This window comes from Carcharodon carcharias, chromosome 16 (genome assembly GCF_017639515.1).
Source record: "Carcharodon carcharias isolate sCarCar2 chromosome 16, sCarCar2.pri, whole genome shotgun sequence".
Taxonomy (NCBI): domain Eukaryota; kingdom Metazoa; phylum Chordata; class Chondrichthyes; order Lamniformes; family Lamnidae; genus Carcharodon; species Carcharodon carcharias.
Genome location: NC_054482.1, coordinates 72986171 through 73009405, shown reverse-complemented (window position 1 = coordinate 73009405; position 23235 = coordinate 72986171). Strand labels below are relative to the sequence as shown.

General features: G+C 45.6%; 1 protein-coding gene across 3 annotated transcripts in view; it reads left to right on the top strand.

Moving 5' to 3' along the window:
• The first annotated feature begins 321 nt into the window (after nucleotides 1-321).
• faf1 (Fas (TNFRSF6) associated factor 1) overlaps nucleotides 322-23235 on the top strand; it is a 386266-nt gene continuing 363352 nt past the window's right edge. For all 3 annotated transcript variants that reach the window (XM_041208631.1, XM_041208632.1, XM_041208630.1), the window contains exons 1-2: nucleotides 322-622; nucleotides 8325-8393. In XM_041208631.1, coding sequence (XP_041064565.1) covers nucleotides 581-622; nucleotides 8325-8393 — 111 coding nt within the window. In that variant the 5' untranslated portion in view covers nucleotides 322-580. The remainder of the gene's footprint in view (nucleotides 623-8324; nucleotides 8394-23235) is intronic.

Below are 23235 nucleotides of genomic sequence, written 5' to 3'. Positions count from 1 at the left end.
GGAGGAATTAGTCTGTGCTGGGGGGGGATTTTCTGCTGGGGAGGGATTGGTCTGCTGGGGGGTGGTTGGTCTGTGCTGGGGGGATTTTCTGCTGGGGAGGGATTGGTCTGCTGACGGAGGGGGGGGGCGGTTGGTCTGTGCTGGGGGAGGGATTGCTTTGCTTGAGAGGCATTGGTCTGTTCTGGGAGTCGGACAACTCTGTTGGAAACGTGCCCACCGACTCCACTCTTTTCCCACAAGCAGTTGACAGCTGCATCACGTGGAGAAACGGCCGTAAACACGACGTTTATTTCCCTTCACGACAGCGTGACAAGCAAATTTAGTGAACGACGATGCCGTAAAGCTATGAGGAAAAGCTCATTCTTGCTGGGGGTAGTAGCTAATGGTTTGTTTCCTTTAAAAAAAAGTGGAACGTAATTTTAAGTTCCATTGTTTTGGACGGTAGTTGGACACTAAAGACAAAGCCAAGAAAGGCTTTTTAAATATCCGTATTTGTTTTGATTCGTGGCTCGGGGAAGGTTGGTGAGAGCCCATCTCCCTCCCTCCTAAGCATCTGAGCGCAGTTGAAAGAAGCAGTAGAATGGCGGCCATGGACCGAGAGATGATTCTTGCCGACTTTCAGGTGCATTCGATGTTTTTGAAGACTTTTCTCATGCCTTGTTTAGCGAATTGTGGATGAACGAGACACTTTACTATCTGTTTTGTGTTAAATGGCGGATGTGCTGGACCGGCTACTTGGTTGTCATTGTAAAATAATTGCCCACATGTTGCGGGTCTCAAATGTAGCAGAGGAAGATGTTGCTGACCCCATTTTTTGCCATACATGTATCTTTAAGAACGTTATAAAAAACTGATTATATTTCTGATTGTGCGGTTTGGTGGAACATTCTCATTTATCGCAAGAAAACTGAATTTTTGGTTTCTTAATTACAATTTGCATACATTTTTTAAAACTGAAAGCAACAGCTCAGGCATCACAAACTGCACAGGCGACAGATGCCCCTCATGCAGTTTATCACTTGTCGACATGAATATGTAGAGCTTGGGTTTTTGTGGGGGTGGAGGTCCTGCTATATTCTGTTAAATTCTAAATAGCTTTAGACAAAATGTTATAATCTTACTGAATGGTTTGTTATATAACTGATGTTTAGCTCAATATGATCGACTAGTTTATGTAGATCTTCCATTGATGTAATTGGAGCTTCAACCCTTTTTTGTAATTTATTTAAAATGTAGTGGACAATTGCCACATTCTATGTTTGAATTGTTAGGTATTAGTGTTTTCTGATCTAAATCAATTCTAGATGCTTTAATGTAAAATGTTTATTGCAAATAGAGAATATTTTGTGGAAACTAAATGTAGAATATCACAAAACCATAAATCTATCTAGGCACTTGAGCTTCAGAATCATCAGTCAAAATGCAGGTACCTGCTACTTTAATGGTAAATATTTGACAAGTTGTTTAAATGAGAAAACTGGAGATGTAGAACAGCAACTGAATTGGTGAACTGCACCTAATGAAGTGATGAATAATTGATAGTATTTATGGTCCTGATAATTTACTGATCCCTTAAAATCATTATTCTGCTTTATTAAAATATCAGCATTTGTAATACTGATGGAAATTCATAGAAAAGTCTTAATGTTTTGGAGCGAATATGAAATATCCAATTAGCTTCTTTCCATGGGTTACAATTTATTTTTAGTAGCAATTGATCATAATGCTAAACATTTTGGCCTATCGTATCTGTGCCAGCTATTTGCTCTTGATTGTTATGGGAAGTGCTGTTCCCAGTATCTAATGGTACAAGGGCTAGGGGACGCAGATTTAAAGTTTGGGGGAAGAAATACAGGGAGGATGTGAGGAACAACTTTTTTACGCAGCAAGTGATAATGATCTGGAACTTGGTGCATTCAGAGATGATCCATAATTTCAAAAGGAAATTGGACAGGGAAATAATTTGCAGGACTACAGGGATAGAGTGGGGAACAAAACTGACTGAGTTGCTTTTGCAGAGAGTCGGTATGGACTTGAGCAGAATGGTGGCCTTCTGCGCCATTATGGCTCTGACATTGATGACAACGAGGGAGAGAAAAGCAGGTAAAAATACAAGTTGGGGTGAGGTGTTTCCCCAATGTAGAGGGGAAGAGGAAGTGCTCCCCCTAGTGCTTATCCTCAAAGCTTTGTTGGCAGCAACCTGGCATCAAGCCAGTTATCTTCCTTGCAGCTACATGGAATCAGAGCAGCTTTTGTTCTCAAGGGGAGAGGTGGATGGTTCTGCTGAACTTTTAGTTTTATTATTGAGGAGCTTAGTTTTACCCACTTAAAATATGGAGCTGTGTAATGCTTTTGTGGGCCTAGTAAATAGGTTCCATGGTTTGATGTGGATAAATTTATCAGTTGTACCAAAAGCAGCCTCATCATTGTTCCCATGATGACTCGTGGTAAATGTATTGCCTGTGCTCAGTAGAGCCCTGCAGACCAGGGAGGCCCCCAATGTTCAATCTTTGAAGGGAAAAGATGATCAGGCTAGGACAGAAGTATGTTGATGACAACAGAGTTAGGGCTGAAATCCAGAGGAAGCAGCTACAATGCTGGGACCAATGACATCAGCTTGGTAAGCTTCAAGGAAGTGGAACAGGGAAGAGGAATCGCTTAAGGAGAAGAAGGGCCAGGACAGTGATTGGAAGGAGTGAAGGTTAGGGGAGAAGGCATGGAGAAAGGAAGGGGAATCATAGAATCTTGTAGCACACAATGAGGGCTCTTGGTCTGTCCTATCTGTTCCAGCTTTTTGAAATTTACATCAACTTGTATTTGTATAGCACCTTTAATGCAATGAAATGTCCGAAGGCACTTCAGAGGCATTATAAAACAAAATATGACTCTGAGCCACAGAAGGAGATATTAGGACAGATGTCCAAAACCTGGGTTAAAGAGGTAGGTCTTTAAGGAGTTTTTATTTTTAAGGAGGAAAGGGAGGTTGGGAGGTGCAGAGGTTTAGGGAGGAAATTCCCGAGCTTAGGGCCTAGGCAGCGGAAGCACTGTCACCAGTACTTAAGTCCCATAACCCTGAATTCAGGTACATGTCATTTTGAAACTTCCTATGGAATTTGTTTCCACCATCGTCTCAGGTTTTGCATTCCAGATCTTAATTACCCTCTGTATGGGGGAAGAAAAAATCATTTCCCTTCTAGTTCTTTTGCCAATTGTTGTAAATTTACAACCTTGCCAGATGAAACAGTTTCTCCCTACTTTCTCAATCAAAACGCTTTATAATTTTGAATACCTATGTATGTCTTTCATTAACTACTCCTGTTCTAAGGAGAATAATCCCAACTTCTGCAAACTCTCGACATAACTGAAATCCCTGGTATCGCCCTGTTAAGCCTGCTCTGTACCCTCTTCAAGGCCTTGACATCCTTCCTAAAATGTGGTGCCAAGAATTGTACACAGCGTCCCAGCTGATGCCTGACCAATGATTTGTGAAGATTGAGCTTTTATTCCATGCCCCTGTTTACAAAGCCAAGTGTCCCATACTCTTCTTTTAACTGCCTTATCAACTTCACTAAATCAGCTGCATTGCATGAAAACGAGGTTGGAAAACTGATATTGCTTGATGTATTGAACTAGATTCCTCTTGGCGCAATGTTACATTTAATAGGAATTTGCATCATATCAATGTAGTATGTTCCATGAACTTTTATTTTTGGTAAATATATTTCTTGGCAGTCCCAGAATAATAATTTAATCCACGAATGAAAAATTGAGTTATTTCTATCTTTTTGATGAGTGGAGCACAATAAGAGGGGCATTCCAAAATGGCGCTTCTGACATGTCTGCCTTTTTCCTTAACCGAGGGTTCCCCTTAGAGTGGTTGACAGGGCCCTCAACTGTGTCTGATCCATCTCCCACAGCTCTGCCCTTTCCATCCCACCCAGAAACTTGATAGGATCCCCCTTGTCCTCACTTTTCATCCCACCAGCCTTTGAATTCAAAGGATCATCCTCCCCCATTTTCGCCAACTCCAGCATGGTGCCACCACCAAACACATCCCCTTGGCCTTGGTCCACTCCTCCATCATCTCCAACTCCGCATCCCCTTCCCATGCAATTGCAGAAGGTGCAACACCTACCCCTTTACCTCCTCCCTCCTCAATGTCCCAGGCCCCAAACACTTCTTTCAAGTGAAGCAAAGCTTCATTTGCACCTGCTTCAATTTGGTCTACTGTATTCGCTGCTCTCAATGCAGTTCTCTCCCCTTCCCCAGTCTCTTCCCAGCTACATCCGCAATTCCCCTGATGCCCTACATCATATCAACAATTTCCAGTTCCCTGGGTCTAACAGTGTGCTCTTCACCATGGATGTCCAATCCCTCTACACCTCCATCCCCCACCAGGATGGTCTGAGGGCTCTCTGCTTCTTCCTCGAACAGAGGCCCGAACAATTCCCATTCACCACCACTCTGCTCCATCTGGCTGAACTTGTTCTCTCACTGAACAATTTCTCCTTTAACTTGTCTCACTTCCTCTGAATAAAAGGTGTGGCTACAGGTACCCGCATGGGTCCCAGATATGCCTGTTCCTTTATGGGGTAAATTCCTTGTTCCAGTCCTAATCAGGCCCCCCCCCCCCCCCCCCCCCCCCCCCCCCCCACTTTGGTACATCGATGTTTCGGTGCTGCTTCATGCTCTTGTCTAGACCTGGAAAGATTTGTCAATTTTGCTTCCACCTTCCACCCCTCCATCACCTTCACATGGTCCACCTCTGACACTTCCCTTCCCTTCCTTGGCCTCTGTCTCGATTTCTGGTGATAGACTATCCGCCAATATTCACTACAAGCCAACCGACTCCCACAGGTACCTCGACAACAGCTTCTCACACCCTGCTTCCTGTAAGGACTCCATCCCATTCTCTCAGTTCCTTCACCTCTGTTGCATCTGTTCTGATGCCACTTTCCAAAATGGCGCTTCTGACATGTCTTCCTTAACTGAGGTTTCCCACCCACTGTGGTTTTCAGGGCCCTCAACTGTGTCTGACCCATCTCCTGCACCTCTGCCTTTACACCTTCCTCTCCCTCCCAGAACCATGATTCGGTGCCCCTTGTCCTCACTTTTCACCCCACCAGCCTCCGCCTTCAAAGGATCATTCTCCACCATTTCCGCCAACTCCAGCATGATGCCACCACCAAACACATCTTCCCTTCACCTCCTGTGCCACCCCCACCCCCCCAAGTCGGCATTCCGTAGGGACCGTTCCCTCATCACCCCCCCATGGCATCTTCCCATGCAATCGCAGAAGGTGCAATACCTGTCTCTTTACCTATTCCCTCCTCACTGTCCAAGGGCCCAAACAATTCTTTCAGGTGAAGCAGCTCTTCACTTGCACCTCTTTCAATTTGGCGTACTGCATTCGCTGCTCCCAATGCGGTCTCCTCTATATTGGAGAGACCAAATGCAGACTGAGTGACCACTTTGCGGAGCACCTTCAGTCTGTCTGCAAGCATGACCCGGACTTCCCTGTTGCTTGCCATTTCAACACACCATCCTGCTCTCATGCCCACATGTCCATCCTTGGCCTGCTGCAATATTCCAGTGCAGCCCAACACAAACTGGAGGAACAGCACCTCATCTTCCGATTAGGCATTTTACAGCCTTCATGACTTAACATTCAGACCGTGAACTCTCTCCTCCATCCTCACTCCTTTTTATCCCCTTTTTTCAACATTCATTTTCATTTCTTAATTTTTATTAATTTTTAAATTTCTTCTCAGCTGCCATCTATCACTGACCTTCTATTCTGCTCTACCTGCTCCCTCCCCTCGCAAACAGTATACAATCATTACATTTCTACTTCTCTTTTAACTCTGAAGGAGAGTCATACGGACTCCAAACGTTAGTTGTTTCTCTCTCCACAGATGCTGCCAGACCTGCTGAACTTTCCCAGCACTTTCTGATTTTATTTCAGATTTTCAGCATCTGCAGTGTTTGCTTTTATGTTAGTAACAGGGACATTGCATTAATCATCTTTTGACATTACTTGAAGTAATTAGATTCAGTTTCAGAAATATGTGCTATAGAGAAAACTAAGAATTCTGGTTTAGATAATTTCTAGTTTTGAAGGCATCAGTTAAGATTAAGTCTTAGTGTAAAATTGCTCAGGATACAATATTTACAGAAAATCCTTTCAGAATCCACCACTTGATCCTATCCTTGTACAGTTTCTCCTTCTGTTGTGACTCTCCCTCTCCACATCTCAACAATTATTACTTGTATTTATATAGTGCATTTAATGTAATAAAATGTCCTAAAGTACAGGAGCATTATAAATCAAAATTTGACACCAAACCACATGAGGCGATATTAAGGCAGCTGACTAAGTTTGGTCATAGAATTACATTTTAGGAAACATCTTAAAGGAAGAAAGAGATGGAAGAAGTTTACGGAGGAAATTCCAGAGCCTAGACCCTAGGCAGCTGAAGGCATGGCCACCAGTGGGGGAGCAATTAAAATTGGGAATGTTCAAGAGGACAGAATTAGAGGAGCACAGATATTGTGGAGAGGTGTCAGACTGGAAGGGATTATAGAGGGAAGGAATGCAAGGCCATGAAAGAATTAGAAAACAAGGATGAGAATTTTTAAATCAAGGGGTTACTTAACTGGGATCCATTGTAGGTCAGCAAGCACCGGGGTGATGTGCAAATAATACTTGGGAGGTCGGCCAGGAGTGTGTTGGAGGTCATGTTAAGAGGCGGCAAAGGCATGGATGAGGGTTTTAGCGGTAAATTAGTTGAAGCAAGGGCTGAATCAGGTGAGGGTGAATTGGGAGGTTTAGAGTGGATATGTGGTTGGAAATACGACACCAAGTTGTGAATGGTTTGGTTCAGCCTCGGTATTTGCTAGCGGGAGGGATGTAGTCTGTTGCTAGTAAATGGAGTTTGTAGCCAGGAGCAAAAACAAATATTGGAAGAAATTTCTGCTCACCTAGTACTGGATTTCAGATGAGCATTCTGCTACTTTTATTGGAGGAGTGGCAAGGTATGGTGAGTTAAAACTAGGTGTTGTCAGGGTACATGTGAAAACTGACACTGGGGGCACCAGAGGTAACAGTGTAGGAGTGGGAAAAGAGGTGTTGCAGTTGATATCCAGACTACAGTTAAATAATTAAGAATGGAACAAGATGCCATCAAAGTTTATTTCCTGATTTGTATGGATTAGTTCACCAAAGATTGCATTGCAGAACATTATTCTGCATGGCACCTCTTTGCATAGCATACAGATTGACTCCCAGGTTTGATTGTATCTCCCTTGTGTTCCAGTTTAAGACTGTGATTTGGTGCTCCACAGCACCACCTTGCTGTCCTTAATAGGATCACCCACCGAAATTAATTCTTTTATTTACCTTTCTAAATATGGAATAAATATTGAGGAGTGGATTTTCAACTCACACAGTTTTGCACTCAGACCATATCAGGCAGCCAACCTGCACTGACTGTTTTGCACTTGGGCAGCAGGTTTGTTATGCAAAATGCGTGAGGGTCTGATTATTTCCTCCAGTGTTGCTCATGCTGAGATGGATGATAAACTCTTTCAAGACAACCGGGAAGTTGTGCACTGTAACGCCATGTGCTATTGGGGCTACTGATGTATTGTAACTGGATATGTTAAATTCTATTTTAATTGTATGGGTATTCCAGGATTTTGCTGGTGGTGCATGTAAGTAAATTCCTTAAAATAATGGGCCTATGCCTTTGTGATTGAATAGTCATTTCATTTTTATTAATTGATCTTGGATTTTTACTGCTGCTTTGGAGATTGATTTAGACACCTATGTTCATTTATTCTGTGACAGCCATACATAATGGAATTTTTTTTGGTGTGTATGTATTTAAGGCAGCCAGTCTAAAGCAAGATAATATGCAAGATGCAATCGTTACATCGGGTTCAATTATGAGGACAAGTTGCGTAATCTTGGATTTTATGCCCTTAAATTTTAATGGTGGAGTAGTGGCCTAATGCTACGTTCACACCCCTTTTCCCCCCTGCCCCAAACCCATTCTTTGCCCTCCTCGTTGCACCTGGTCTTGGCAGCAGCAACCCCACCCCCCAATATATGTCTGTCTCTTCCAGCCCTTGCTCTTTGCTCCCCACCACCTTGTTTAAAGTTTTACGTTAAATAGATGCATTGTGTTACATGAAGATTGGTAAAACAAGTTGTACAAAGCAAAGTTATATCATTTGTAATTTGTAAATGCCTTGCATATAGCAAATATTCCTAATATTTACAAATGTTTGCCTTTTTAAACATTACTTTTTGCCTTTTCTAGGCATGCACTGGAATTGAAAATATTGATGAAGCTATTACGTTGCTCGAACAGAATAATTGGGATTTAGTGGTAAGTACCTGGTGGCAATTGTGAAACTAATAGTTTTGAATTGTATAGTATGTTCAGGAAATCTTTCAATAATTTGTGACATCCTTGGAAAAAGTTTTAAATGCGTAACATAACTAATAACCATTCAACTCCTGAAGAACACAGACGTTCTGAATTTTAGTAAGATTAGATTGTTGCTGAAGTGTGACTTATGCTGTGCCACCAGATACCACTATAAGTCATTTTTGTTGAATCTGTATCCTTCTTTGTCTTAGGCAGTCCCTTGGGGTCGAGGATGACTTACTTCCACACTAAAAATGAGTTCTCAGGTGACTGAAGAGTCCAATGTGCGACCTACAGTCTCTGTCACAGGTGGGCAGACGGTGGTAGGGAGAACAGGTGGGTGGGGTGCCCGGGTTGCCACATGCTCCTTTTGCAGTCGATGCTTGGCTTCAGCTAGCCCTTGGCGATGAGACTTGAGGTATTCAACTTCTTCCCAGATGCTTTCCCTCCACTTCAGGCAGTCTTGGGCATGGATTCCCAGATGTCGTTTGAAATGTTGCACTTTTCCAAGAAGGCTTTAAGTGTGTCTTTGAAGCATTTCCTCTGCCCTCCTGGGGCTCGCTTGCTGTGTTGAAGCTCTGAGTAGAGCGCTTGTTTAGGGAGTCTTGTGTCAGGCATACAGGTGATGTGGCCACCCAACGGAGGTGATTGAGCATGGTCAGTGCTTTGATGCTAGGAATGTTGGCCTGAGCAAGAACACTGATGTTGGTGCACCTATCGTGCCAATGCATTTGCAGGAACAGCATTGGTGGTATTTCTCCAGAATTTTGAGGTGCCTGCTGTACATAGCCCACTGTTCTGAGCCCTATAGGAGGGCAGGTAGCACTACTTCCCTGTAGACCACGAGCTTGGTGCTGGGTTTGAGGTCCTGGTCTTCAAACACTTCCTCAGGCAGCCGAAGGCTGTGCTGTGGTAACTATAGAGAAGTCTCCCTGCTGTTGCCCACACGGAAGGCAAGAATCCTCTTCAATCGCCTTCTCCCTGTGGCTGAAGATCTCCCAGAGTTGCAATGTGGATTCTGCCCCCTAAGGGGCACAAGGGACATGATCTTCGCCACGCGCAACTGCGAAAGAAGTGCAGGGGACAGCATCGTTTCCATCCCATTTCTCATCTACGTGATGGCCCTCGGTGGCATCATCTGAAAACACAATTTCCAACTCCACAACACTTCACCACAAGCTGTCTCAATTTCTCCACTATTGGATTTGTTACAAACATCCTGTATCGGATGTATAGAGATTTCCTCCAGTCAGTTATTGGGAAAATTGAAACCATTGTCTTTGGTCGCTGCCACAAATGTCATTACATAGCCATCAACTCTATCCACCTACCTGACTACTACCTGGGGCTGAACCAGACTGTTCGCAACCTCAGCTCCCTGTGTGATCCCAAGCTGATCTTGTAACCCTATATTTTTCCATCTCCAGTAGTGCCTGTTGCCACCTCCTTAATATCATCTGTCTCTACCCTTGATTCAGCCCATCTGCTAAAAATCTCAACCAGGCCTTTGTTACCTCCAGACTTGACTCTCCCAGTGCTCTCCTGGATGACCTTCCACCCTTCATAAACTAGAGCTCATGTAAAGTTCTGATACCTGCATCCAAGGATGAGGAATTTCCACTGTTTAGTGGAATTCTGACTTTTGGATGATGAATTCTGCCTTTTCAATTTCTTTTTCAACCTTTGCTTCCCTTGGTCGCTGCCACCTCCAACATAGCCAAAGTCAGGAGGCGAAAGTCTCAGCCTGGAAAATCTCTGCCAGTAACAAGGCTGGGAGCAGGATCTGAGGGAGCTGCCACTGCTTTACTTGTTTTTATTTTTGCTGGTGTCTGAGGTCATGTTAATTTGCATGAAATTATTTTTCGACTGTGTATTTGTTCGTGGGATGTGGGCACCGCTGGCAAGGCTAGCATTTATTGCCCATCTCTAATTGCCTTTAAGGTGGTGGTGAGCTGCTGCCTTGAACCACTGCAGCCCATGTGGTGTTAGGGAGGCAGTTCCCAAAATTTTTACCCAGTGACAGTGAAGAAATGGCAAAACATTTCCAAGTTGGGTTGGTGAGTGGCTTGGAGGGTAACTTCAAAGTGATGGTGTTGCCATGTGTCTGCTGCCCTTGTCCTCCTAGATGGTGGGGGTCGTGGATTTGGAAAATGCTATCTAAGGAGGCTTGATGAGTTCCTGCAGTGCATCTTGTAGATGGTACATGCTGCTGCCACTATGCATCGGTGGTGGAGGGTGAATGTTTGTGGATGGGGTGCCAATCAAGCAGGCTGCTTTGTCCTGGATGATATCAAGCTTCTTGAGTTGTTGGAGCTGCACTCAGCCAGGCAAGTGGAGAGTATTCCATCACATTCCTAACTTGTGCTTTGTAGATGGTGGACAGGCTTTGATGAGTCAGGAGGTGAGCCACTCGCCACAGGATTCCTAGCCTCTGGCCTACCCTTTAAGCCACAGTATTTATATGGTTAGTCCAGTTCAGTTTCTGGTCATTGGTAACTCCCCTAAAATGTTGATAGTGGGGGATTCAGCCATGGTAATGCCATTGAATGTAAAGGATATTGTCCAGGCCTTGCTGCTTTTGGATATGCTTCAGTATTTGAGGAGTTGGGTATGGTGCTGAACATTGTGCAATCATAAGTGAACATCCCCATATGACACATCCCCTTATGATAGATGGAAGGAAGGTTATTGATGAAGCAGTTGAAGATGATTGAGCCTATCCTTAATTGTCCTTGTGAAGGTGGTGAGTTTAAGGGGGATCACATTGGAAAATAGTTTACCAAACCCTGCATAGTCCTTTGCTTTGCTTTGCATGTATATAATCTAGCAAGGTCATGTTGTGTTGTTAGTGCATGTAATACAGGATGAAGTCCATACTAACTGGATTGAATGCTGAAATGCTGAGGCCACTTTGGTTATTTGATACAAATGCATTGGTCCACAGTTCTGAAGGTAATAGAAGGGAAACAAAGGGAAAACTAATATTTTTACCTACTTGAAGTCTAATAAATCGACCTATATGAAGTCACATTGAGTCATTTGCATTTCACCACAGATCATCATAAGTGACATAATTGCATATGTCACACAAAAATTTAAAACTTTTTTGACTTCAGTCACTAATTTTCAGACCATTTTGTCTTCAGCCACTCCTCATCCCAATATGTCCTAATTAGCATAAAGTCCCTTTTGCACTTCATCTCTGTTCCCGCTGACCTACATTGGCTGCTGGTCTGACAACGTCTCAGATTTGAAGTTCTCCTCATTGTGTTCAGATCTGTCCGTGGGTCCATTGCACTCTGTCTCTGACCTCCTCCATCCCTGCAACCCTTTAGTCCCTGTGTTCCTCCTTTTCTGGTCTCTTGTGCACCTGCAGTGTCCACATCTGTACCATCAGTTGTGCTTTCAATTGCCTAGGCTCTAAGTTCTGGAATTCCCTTCCTAAACTTCTGCTCCTTTTTAAGACACTCCTTAAAATCCACATAGTCATAGAAGTCTACAGCACAGAAAAAGGCCCTTCGGCCCATTGAGTCTGCTCTGGTCAAACAAGTACCTAACTATTCTAATCCCATTTTCCAGCACTAGGCCCATAGCCTTGGATGCCATGGCATTGAAAGTGCACATCTAAATACTTTAAATGTTATGAGGGCTTCTGCCTCTATCACCCTTTCAGGCAGTGAGTTCCAGATTCCCACCGTCCTCTGGGTGAAAAAATTCTTCCTCACATCCCCTCTTAACCTTCTGCCCCTTACCTTAAATCTATGCCCCCTGGTTATTGATCCCTCCACCAAGGGGAAAAGTTCCTTCCTGTCTGCCCTGTCTATGTCCCTCATAATTTTATACATCTCAATCATGTCCCCCCTCAATCTCCTCTCCTCCAGGGAAAATAACCCCAGTCTATCCAATCTCTCCTCATAACTAAAGCTCTCCAGCCCAGGCAGCACCCTGGTAAATCACCTCTGCATTCTCTCTAGTGCACTCACATCCTTCCTATAATGCGGATTTCAGAACTGCATGCATTGCTCTAGCTGTGGCCTAACCACAGGTTAGGGTGCGTTGGGGTGCTTTACTATGTTAAAGCTATTATATAAGTTCAGATTGTTGTTGACGTTGGTGTTGTAGATTTGGTTAGTATTCTTGTGTTGTACCGTACTGCTGTTGTACAAGTATTCTTATGCTTTGACATATACAGCTCAGCTGCTGTGGTGGGAAAGATTGTTCCAATGCTCTCATCTAATCTATCTTAATTTCCATTGACAGTCATCACAGCCAAGCCTGATCCTGCCCTTCCACCCCATTCACGTGCTCTCTTTTTCTCCTCCATAGCCCAGTGACACTGAGAACAATTGTAAAGCCTTCAACTTATCTCACCTAAGTTTCTCCAATTCAGCATGTACCTGAAATTTAAATCTCAGCCCACCTTGTTGAGGCTGACATTACATAACTCTGATGCTTTAATAAAGGACAATGTTGTTGAATAAGAAATTTTGCATTTCAGTACTCTTTCAAGAATGATTAAAATATACTAGATCCAGTATCGACCACCTCAAGGACAGCGATATGACGCCAGCCTTCCTTGCAACAGAACTTGTTTTACCATGCCCTATCCTTAAGAGTACATTACTCATTGTGAATATTATGTTCATGCCATGCTTGTAATCTTTATGAAACTGCTAATATAGTAACAGCTTTGTATCATGGAATAATATGTTTGAAAACAGGCTACCTAAGATCTTTTCATATTAATTCCCATATTCCCATCTAACCCTAGAGAACAGTGTCAACCCCCCTCACTATCCTATTCCCTACTACCAATACATTCCTTTTTGCTCTTGCTGCTTGAAAGGCTTCCTGTACCACAGTGCTATGGCCAACCAACTCATCCACCTTGCAGACCTTGCTTTTGTCCACACAGGTTGTGAGCACCTCAAACCTGTTTGACAATTGCAAAGGCTGAGGTTCCTCCATTGCTGTCTGCTCAGTCCCATTACATGCCTCAGTGACAGTCACTTCATCCTGCCCCTCACTGCTGACCAAAACAGATGACCCTTTTCTAAGAGGTTAATTGTCTTCTGGAACAAAGTATCCAGGTATTTCTCCTCCTCCCTTATGTTGCACAGTGTCTGCATTTCAGCTTCCAGATCAATAATCCTGATCTGGAATTCCTCAAGCTGCTCACACTTCCTGCAGTTGTGTTTGCTGTGGATCGCCTTGGTGTCCAAAAGCGCCCACATCTCACAGCTGCAACATAACACCTGTCCCACCATTCTAATTTATGTTATTTAATTTAGTTTAATGACTTCCTTTTGAAGTATGTTAAAATTTACTGTGTTTATTGAATGCTGGTACCACTGACAACTAAGGTTATATACTTCTTAACTACAAGGTATTCCTTTGTGCTCTTTTGCCCTGCGCCTCTGCCGCTCTCCTCGCGCTCTTTTGCCCTGCGCCTCTGCTGCTCTCCTCGCGCTCTTTTGCCCTGCGCCTCTGCTGCTCTCCTCGCGCTCTTTTGCCCTGCGCCTCTGCTGGTCTCCTCGCGCTCTTTTGCCCTGCGCCTCTGCCGGTCTCCTCGCGCTCTTTTGCCCTGCGCCTCTGCCGCTCTCCTTGCGCTCTTTTGCCCTGCGCCTCTGCCGCTCTCCTCGCGCTCTTTTGCCCTGCGCCTCTGCCGCTCTCCTCGCGCTCTTTTGCCCTGCGCCTCTGCCGCTCTCCTCGCGCTCTTTTGCCCTGCGCCTCTGCCGCTCTCCTCGCGCTCTTTTGCCCTGCGCCTCTGCCGCTCTCCTCGCGCTCTTTTGCCCTGCGCCTCTGCCGCTCTCCTCGCGCTCTTTTGCCCTGCGCCTCTGCCGCTCTCCTCGCGCTCTTTTGCCCTGCGCCTCTGCCGCTCTCCTCGCGCTCTTTTGCCCTGCGCCTCTGCCGCTCTCCTCGCGCTCTTTTGCCCTGCGCCTCTGCCGCTCTCCTCGCGCTCTTTTGCCCTGCGCCTCTGCCGCTCTCCTCGCGCTCTTTTGCCCTGCGCCTCTGCCGCTCTCCTCGCGCTCTTTTGCCCTGCGCCTCTGCCGCTCTCCTCGCGCTCTTTTGCCCTGCGCCTCTGCCGCTCTCCTCGCGCTCTTTTGCCCTGCGCCTCTGCCGCTCTCCTCGCGCTCTTTTGCCCTGCGCCTCTGCCGCTCTCCTCGCGCTCTTTTGCCCTGCGCCTCTGCCGCTCTCCTCGCGCTCTTTTGCCCTGCGCCTCTGCCGCTCTCCTCGCGCTCTTTTGCCCTGCGCCTCTGCCGCTCTCCTCGCGCTCTTTTGCCCTGCGCCTCTGCCGCTCTCCTCGCGCTCTTTTGCCCTGCGCCTCTGCCGCTCTCCTCGCGCTCTTTTGCCCTGCGCCTCTGCCGCTCTCCTCGCGCTCTTTTGCCCTGCGCCTCTGCCGCTCTCCTCGCGCTCTTTTGCCCTGCGCCTCTGCCGCTCTCCTCGCGCTCTTTTGCCCTGCGCCTCTGCCGCTCTCCTCGCGCTCTTTTGCCCTGCGCCTCTGCCGCTCTCCTCGCGCTCTTTTGCCCTGCGCCTCTGCCGCTCTCCTCGCGCTCTTTTGCCCTGCGCCTCTGCCGCTCTCCTCGCGCTCTTTTGCCCTGCGCCTCTGCCGCTCTCCTCGCGCTCTTTTGCCCTGCGCCTCTGCCGCTCTCCTCGCGCTCTTTTGCCCTGCGCCTCTGCCGCTCTCCTCGCGCTCTTTTGCCCTGCGCCTCTGCCGCTCTCCTCGCGCTCTTTTGCCCTGCGCCTCTGCCGCTCTCCTCGCGCTCTTTTGCCCTGCGCCTCTGCCGCTCTCCTCGCGCTCTTTTGCCCTGCGCCTCTGCCGCTCTCCTCGCGCTCTTTTGCCCTGCGCCTCTGCCGCTCTCCTCGCGCTCTTTTGCCCTGCGCCTCTGCCGCTCTCCTCGCGCTCTTTTGCCCTGCGCCTCTGCCGCTCTCCTCGCGCTCTTTTGCCCTGCGCCTCTGCCGCTCTCCTCGCGCTCTTTTGCCCTGCGCCTCTGCCGCTCTCCTCGCGCTCTTTTGCCCTGCGCCTCTGCCGCTCTCCTCGCGCTCTTTTGCCCTGCGCCTCTGCCGCTCTCCTCGCGCTCTTTTGCCCTGCGCCTCTGCCGCTCTCCTCGCGCTCTTTTGCCCTGCGCCTCTGCCGCTCTCCTCGCGCTCTTTTGCCCTGCGCCTCTGCCGCTCTCCTCGCGCTCTTTTGCCCTGCGCCTCTGCCGCTCTCCTCGCGCTCTTTTGCCCTGCGCCTCTGCCGCTCTCCTCGCGCTCTTTTGCCCTGCGCCTCTGCCGCTCTCCTCGCGCTCTTTTGCCCTGCGCCTCTGCCGCTCTCCTCGCGCTCTTTTGCCCTGCGCCTCTGCCGCTCTCCTCGCGCTCTTTTGCCCTGCGCCTCTGCCGCTCTCCTCGCGCTCTTTTGCCCTGCGCCTCTGCCGCTCTCCTCGCGCTCTTTTGCCCTGCGCCTCTGCCGCTCTCCTCGCGCTCTTTTGCCCTGCGCCTCTGCCGCTCTCCTCGCGCTCTTTTGCCCTGCGCCTCTGCCGCTCTCCTCGCGCTCTTTTGCCCTGCGCCTCTGCCGCTCTCCTCGCGCTCTTTTGCCCTGCGCCTCTGCCGCTCTCCTCGCGCTCTTTTGCCCTGCGCCTCTGCCGCTCTCCTCGCGCTCTTTTGCCCTGCGCCTCTGCCGCTCTCCTCGCGCTCTTTTGCCCTGCGCCTCTGCCGCTCTCCTCGCGCTCTTTTGCCCTGCGCCTCTGCCGCTCTCCTCGCGCTCTTTTGCCCTGCGCCTCTGCCGCTCTCCTCGCGCTCTTTTGCCCTGCGCCTCTGCCGCTCTCCTCGCGCTCTTTTGCCCTGCGCCTCTGCCGCTCTCCTCGCGCTCTTTTGCCCTGCGCCTCTGCCGCTCTCCTCGCGCTCTTTTGCCCTGCGCCTCTGCCGCTCTCCTCGCGCTCTTTTGCCCTGCGCCTCTGCCGCTCTCCTCGCGCTCTTTTATCAGACACAAACCTTCCAAGGTGGCATGACAAGGTGGGAAAGCCTCTTTTTTTTTAAAGAAGCATATGAGATTCTGACTTTATTAATGGAGGTGTAGAGTATAAAAGCAAGGAAATATGTTAAACCTTTAAAAAACATTGATTAGGCCATCATGCTTTAGCAGGGAGTTGTTTTATTCCTTAATGGGATAGGAATGTTGCTGGCAAGGCCAGCATTTTTTTGCCCACTCCTAATTGCCCTTGAAGGCGGTGGTGAGCTGCCTTCTTGACTGCTGCAGTCCATGCGATATAGGTACGCCCATAGTGATGCTAAGGGAATTTCAGGTTTTGACTCCATGATGGTGTAGGAACGATGATATAGTTCCAAGTGAGGGTGACGTTTGCCTTTGAGGGGAACTTGCAGAAGGTGGTATTCCCATGCTGCTTCTGCCCTTGTCCTTTTAGGTTGAGGGTTGGCAAACTTTTCTGCTGGAGATCCACATCCGAATAGGAGAATTGCAGAGGGAGGGTCCAGCCAGAAACAGTCAAGAAATGGCAATTAAATAAAGATAAATTTTGGTACAGATAAACAAAGCCATTATTATCATTTATACCATCGTAACGATGCTTTATGTGCAATAACAAAACCCAGAGTGTACTCTTTTTCATACCCTGTTGGCTGAATGTGAACAATGCTATTAGTCACCCCTCCTTACAATGTTATCAAAGTCCAGTGTCATTCTTTTTCTCTCTTCACTGACCCTGCTGAATACTTCAATCATTTTCTCTTTTTCATTTCAGATTTCCATCATTTGCAGTATTTTGCGTATGTCTAAGCCAATATAAATGCTGCTTTAATCACAGAATCACACAGTGCAGAAGAGGCCCTTCGGTCCATTGCGTCTGCACCGACATGTGTGAAATACCTGTCCTACCTACCTAATCCCATTTACCAGCACTTGGCCCATAGCCTTGAATGTTATCACGTGTCAAATGCTCATCCAGGTACTTTTTAAAGGATGTGAGGCAACCCACCTCCAACCCCCACCCCAACCCCTCAGGCAGCGCATTGCAGATCGTCACCACCCTCTGGGTAAAAAAGATTTTCCTCACATCCCCCTCCAAACCTCCTGCCCCTCACCTTGAACTTATGTCCCTTCATTACTGACCCTTCAACTAACAGCTGCTCCCTATCCACCCTGTCCATGCCCCTCATAATCTTGTACATCTCGATCAGGTCGCCACTCAGTCTTCTCTGCTCCAACGAAAACAACCCAAGTCTATCCAATCTCTCTTCATAACTTAAATGTTTCATCCCAGGCAACATCCTGGTGAATCTCCTCTGCACCGCCTCCAGTGCAAATGTGATTTGCAATATGGTGTTGCAAGAACCACCAAAGAAAAAAACAGTAAAGAAATTAGAGAGAAAATGTGGAGAGACCAAAAGACATTTCAGAGGCAGTTACCACCTCCTGTGGGATACAGATCACTGTACTCCCTTTCTACCTTTCATTCCAAGAGCTGGGATTTAATAACCACACAGCACATTTTAAAAGAAGTGCTACCAAGTGCACTGGTAGTCTGTTCCATGCACATTCAAGTATGTCCAAACTGCAAATGATTGTTCCACACCTGGTAACTTTTAATTTTCTCAAAACACAAAATCCTAGCCTGAAATCATACATTCTTCACTTTCTGTTGTATTCATCATCCTTCTAAAAATCTTAACCTTAGCTGCACGTCTGGCAGGGATGGAAGATGCTTTTCCAACTCCTACTATAGATATTGGCACATAAGTTGACCTTGAACCCTTCAAAAACTATGGTTGACTTATAAGCCAACTATAAAAGTGAACCACTGGCGTGAGTGGTCACCATCTTTGTCGTTTGCTATGTGGCATCTTTTCTGTGTGGGCTTCCCTTAAGCTCCTGAGCACCTTTGCAACACAGCCTGTGTTACTTGCTTTTTCCCTTGCACCCTGTTATAAGGTTCTGGTAAGTAAAACATCCATTTGTGGAGTGGACAATTTGAGGCTAACTATTAATATGAATATACCATGTCATGGCTGATGGGTTGGGATGGGGTTGACTTATACTCTGAGTATATGCACAAACATGATTTCTGGGAGTGAAAAAAATAGCGTTGTCTTGTACGCTGCAACCAAAGTTATTTTCAGAAGTGCATGAACAACTAATCACTGAGATGCCCATAACTGGGCTCAAAATGTTAAACCAAGATTGCTTGTAGAGACCTTCAGTCACTGATATCTTGCAGCTCTCAGTATTTATGCTTTGATATTTCAATCCCTTGTCCACCAGCAGAAGGTCAAGCTTTTGCTGTGTCTACAAATCTACTACTCGCTGGCTCATTCGCCAATTACTTTAAATCTACTCCTCTAGTTATCAACTCTTCTGGCACCAGAAACAATTTCTCTGTATTTACTTAATACACCTCATGATTTGAATACCTCAATTAAATCTACCCGTAACTTGCTCTGCTATGTGAGCAACTCTAGCTTTTCCATCTCCCCACTGTTAGAAAAATGGATTTCAAGAAGTTAATTAACCCTTTATTCCTTTTTGCTAAACATTGAAATGATTTGAAGTGATAACTTTATTGGTGATAGTTGTCACAACTCACTGGGGATAGTGCACTGCAATGTCAAGCCTTGCTACTCCCCGAGCCGCGACAAATGTGAAAAAGCTTCATCGACCCATCTAATTGTTTAATTTAGATGAACAGAATACGAGCATCAGGTTTGTAAACTTAAGTAAATAACTGTTTATTGAACAAATTATCTTTAACTGGCAGCAAAAGAAAGAAATATGAACCACAAATTTCTAACTCTATATACACACACCTATAAGGCACACAAAAACACGGATTTTAAGGGTGGGATAAAACTGTTCAATAGCACTAATTTCAGAGTACAGGATTCGATGGGTTGATTTTGATCAACGTCTTTCAAATTCCTTTCAGTTCTTTGACATGAGGTGGTCTTCCAGCACTTTCAGTCTTTAGTTCACTGGTTGAGCACTTGCCTTCATTGTCTCTAACAGTGCCTTCAATGTCTCTAACCTTTGCCTCTTGACGGGGTTTTCTGAGAGAGAGCAGGTTATAGAGATAAGAGGAGAAAAAGCCAGCTAACTATTATTGTAGGATTACTGGAATCATATGCACAGAAGAGAGATTTTGGGTCTTTTTCCCTTCAGGCTATTCTGCTGCACTGCTCTCACACAAACCCTGGTCACCTGAAGCCAATTAAAACGTTGTTGCCAGTCAATCCTCCATTGGACCAGACTCCTTGGCACCATCCTGTCTTTCATGGCACACTCTGTTCCAGGACAGCAACATTGTATATATTCCTCACACTGTTCCAGTAGACATGTCCTTCAAACTGCAACCATTGTAATTTTAATCCACAGTCCAACAGAATTGAAAAGATCTGTTCTATACATAGTGGTTGTATTTTAGTCAGCATAAATAAGACCTGACACATGCTAATGTCTGAGCAGTGGTATCAAAGCATAACAGCATTATCATTATCATCTTGGGTAGAAGCACGATCTCCACATAAATACTCCCTGGTCTGCCCCAAATGTCATGGCACCAGTCAGTGAAATACATAAAAACCTCTACCAGTTTCTGTGGTTGGGCGATTCCTTCTTATACTACTTTACATAGCAAAGTCTATGGAAACTGATTTAACTCAATCATTTGATTGCCTAGCAATCATTTGAATAGACCAATTACAAAAGCTGTCATTGAATTATCTGCACCCTAGCCAGGTCAAACTTTCAAACAATTGGCTTCCCACTCCAGTACAGGTATTCCCATGCCAAGCAGTGAAAACGTGACTTACCCCAGCTATCTTATCAAGGATTTGAGGTACTTTTGTTTTCTCTATCCTCTGGGAGCTGTTTATCTTTCTGCTCCCACATAGTAAGTCATTTGTTCTTGGCTCTTCTAGATTTCTGCTAAAGTTTGACCTCTTTTACGCCTTTTAGATCGATAAAACGTTTGGTTAATGAAGGCCAAAAACACAATTTCCCATCTTGCCCCCTGTCAACCATCATTACCAGATGTAATCACAACAGAAATAAAAGCAGGAAAAGTGTTAAAATTGAAATTAAATGTGCAGCCAGTCATAGCATGTAACTTAGTGTTCATTAATTAGCAAGAAAACTCGACATAGGAGTATCTCAGGACTCTTGCATCACTTAATTGAAATTCCACCTGTCTGAGGCCATTATTAATGTGGCTATAGGAATTTATAACGTAAAAAGTTGACAGGATTTACACACCGGTGGAGGATAATTTTATAGGTATATGAGCATTCTGGTGAGTGAGGATACTCTTCAGTGTATTACTCTGCCAGTGCAGACCTGAAAGCTCCAGGTTCAAATCCTGGACTACCAGCACCCATGGCACCAGACCTCAACAAGGTTCAGCCCCTTCAGTGAGGGAATGAGACAAATGTGGAACAAAACTATATATGACTTCTCACCCTCGGATTTGATACTTTTTGTGAAATAAGTTGGAATTTTGAAATTACAGTGTCTGCAATTACAAAACCAAAAAGCAAAATCAAAACTGCAATAATCTAATAATTAATCTTGAATACACATTTACCTTGTGATCACTGCTGCTGCACACGTGCTTGTTAGGCCGAACTCCCCAAGAAAACTCTGCATCTGGCCTTTGGTCATTGGCCAACTGCAACTTACTGGAAGTACTTCCACTGGCCTTGAAGTACTTCTCTTGAAGCTCTCCTGTATCTGCATTTTTCTTTCAGCTTCTGACGGTGATCAGCTAGGCACCAAGAGCAGCTGTGCATACACACTCAGCGCACACAGATTAGTCGGCGCATCTTACATGCTTTAACAGCTGCAACCCTGGGCCGTGAGCCACGGTTTGCCCAGGCCTCTTCTAGTTGGAAGAGGTTGTGGATTTGGAAGGTGCTGTCAAAGGAGGCTTAATGAGCTGCTGCAGGGCATCTTGTGGGTGGTACACACTGCTGTCAGTGTGCTCCGATGGTGGAGGACTGAATGTTTAAGATGGTGGGCTGCTTTTTCCTGGATGGTGTAGAACTTTTTGAGTGCTGTTGGAGTTGCACTCATCCAGTCAAGTGAAGAATATTCTGTCACACTCTTGACTTGCGCTTTGTATATGGTAGACAGAATTTGGAGAGATGCAGGTGAGTTACTCGTTGTTATCAAGGACATGAAGAGCGTACAGAAGAGATTTTTTTAGAATGGTCCTAGGGATGGAGAATTGGAGTAATGTGGAAAGACTGGAGAAGCTGGAATGTTTTTCTTAGGGCAGGGAAGCTTAAGGGGAGACTTGATTGAAGTGTTCAAAATATTAAAAAATTTTAATAGAGTAAGAAGAAACCGTTCCTAAAGATAGAAGGGTCAGTAACCAGAGGACTCACATTTAAGCAGATTGGCAAAAAAAAGGTGGCATGAGGAAACATTTTGTTGTTGTTATGATCGAGAATGCGGTACCTGAATGGTGGTGGAAGCAGATTTAATAACTTTCAAAACGGTTGGATAATTGAAGGACAAAGAGTCGTAGGCTATCTGGAGTGGGACTCTTTGCTATGCCTACCAAAGAACCAGCGCAGGCTCAATGGCCTCCTGTATTGCATCATTCTATAAAATGAATATTAATATGAAAGTGCAGTTTTATTTAAAGGAAGACAGTAACTTAGTAAAATTGAAAGCTAAAATTATAGCTGGATTTGCATTAGCTAATTTGAATTAATGTTAATAAGAGAATTGAACTTCAAAATTCTTATTCGAATAGAACTCTGTTATACCTCAGTATAGCTTACAGGAGAATTTGACCTGCCAATGAAAATTGCCATGGTTTTCTTCAATATTTTAGATGCAGTACAGAGATGCTACAATTGATCATAACACCTTGACAGAGTGCAACTGAGAAAATAGGGAGCATAACAGTAATGCAGTGAGAATACAAGAGAGAGAAATTGGGGGACGGGGCGAAATGAAGTCGTTTGATGACAAACATTTAGTAGTGTTTGGCAGAAATTACAATTAAAATAAATTAATAACTGCGTACACAAACTTACTCCACATTGATTAGAGTCCTAGAGTTATACAGCACAGAAACAGGCCCTTCGTCCCATCTTGTCCGTGCTGACCATCAAGCACCTATCTCTTCTAATCCCATTTTCCAGCATTTGGCCCATAGCCCTGTGTGCTATAGCGTTTCAAGTGCTCATCTAAATACTTCCTAAATGTTGTGAGGGCTCCTGCCTCCACCACCCCCTCAGGCAGTGTGTTCCAGATTCCAACCGCCCTCTGGGTGAAAATTTTTTTCCTCAAACCTCCTGCTCCTTACCTTAAATCGATGCCCCCTGTCTATTGACACCTCTGCTAAGGGGAAAAGATTCTTCCTACATATGCCCCTCACAATTTTGGATGCCTCTATCAGGCCCCTCAGCCTTCTATGCTCTAAGGAAAGCAACCCTAACCTATCCAGCCTCTCTTCATAGCTGAAACGCTCCAGCCCAGCCAACATCCTGGTGAGTCTCCTCTGTACCCTCTCCAGTGTAATCACATCCTTCCTATAGTGTGGCAACCAGAACTGCACACAGTACTCCAGCTGTGGCCTAACTAGCGTTTTATACAGCTTCAACATAACCTCCCTGCTCTTATAATGTAAAAACAAATCTTCAGAAAATGTCTTGACTTTGTATTTGTTTGCCTAGGCCACACACTTATTCCCCAGGCCACACACTTATTCCCCACATTGTAAAGCTAACCTCTACTCTGCCTGATGGATCAGCTGAGAAGGATAGCCTATGATCAAAATCTTGTTATTCTGTGCTCCAT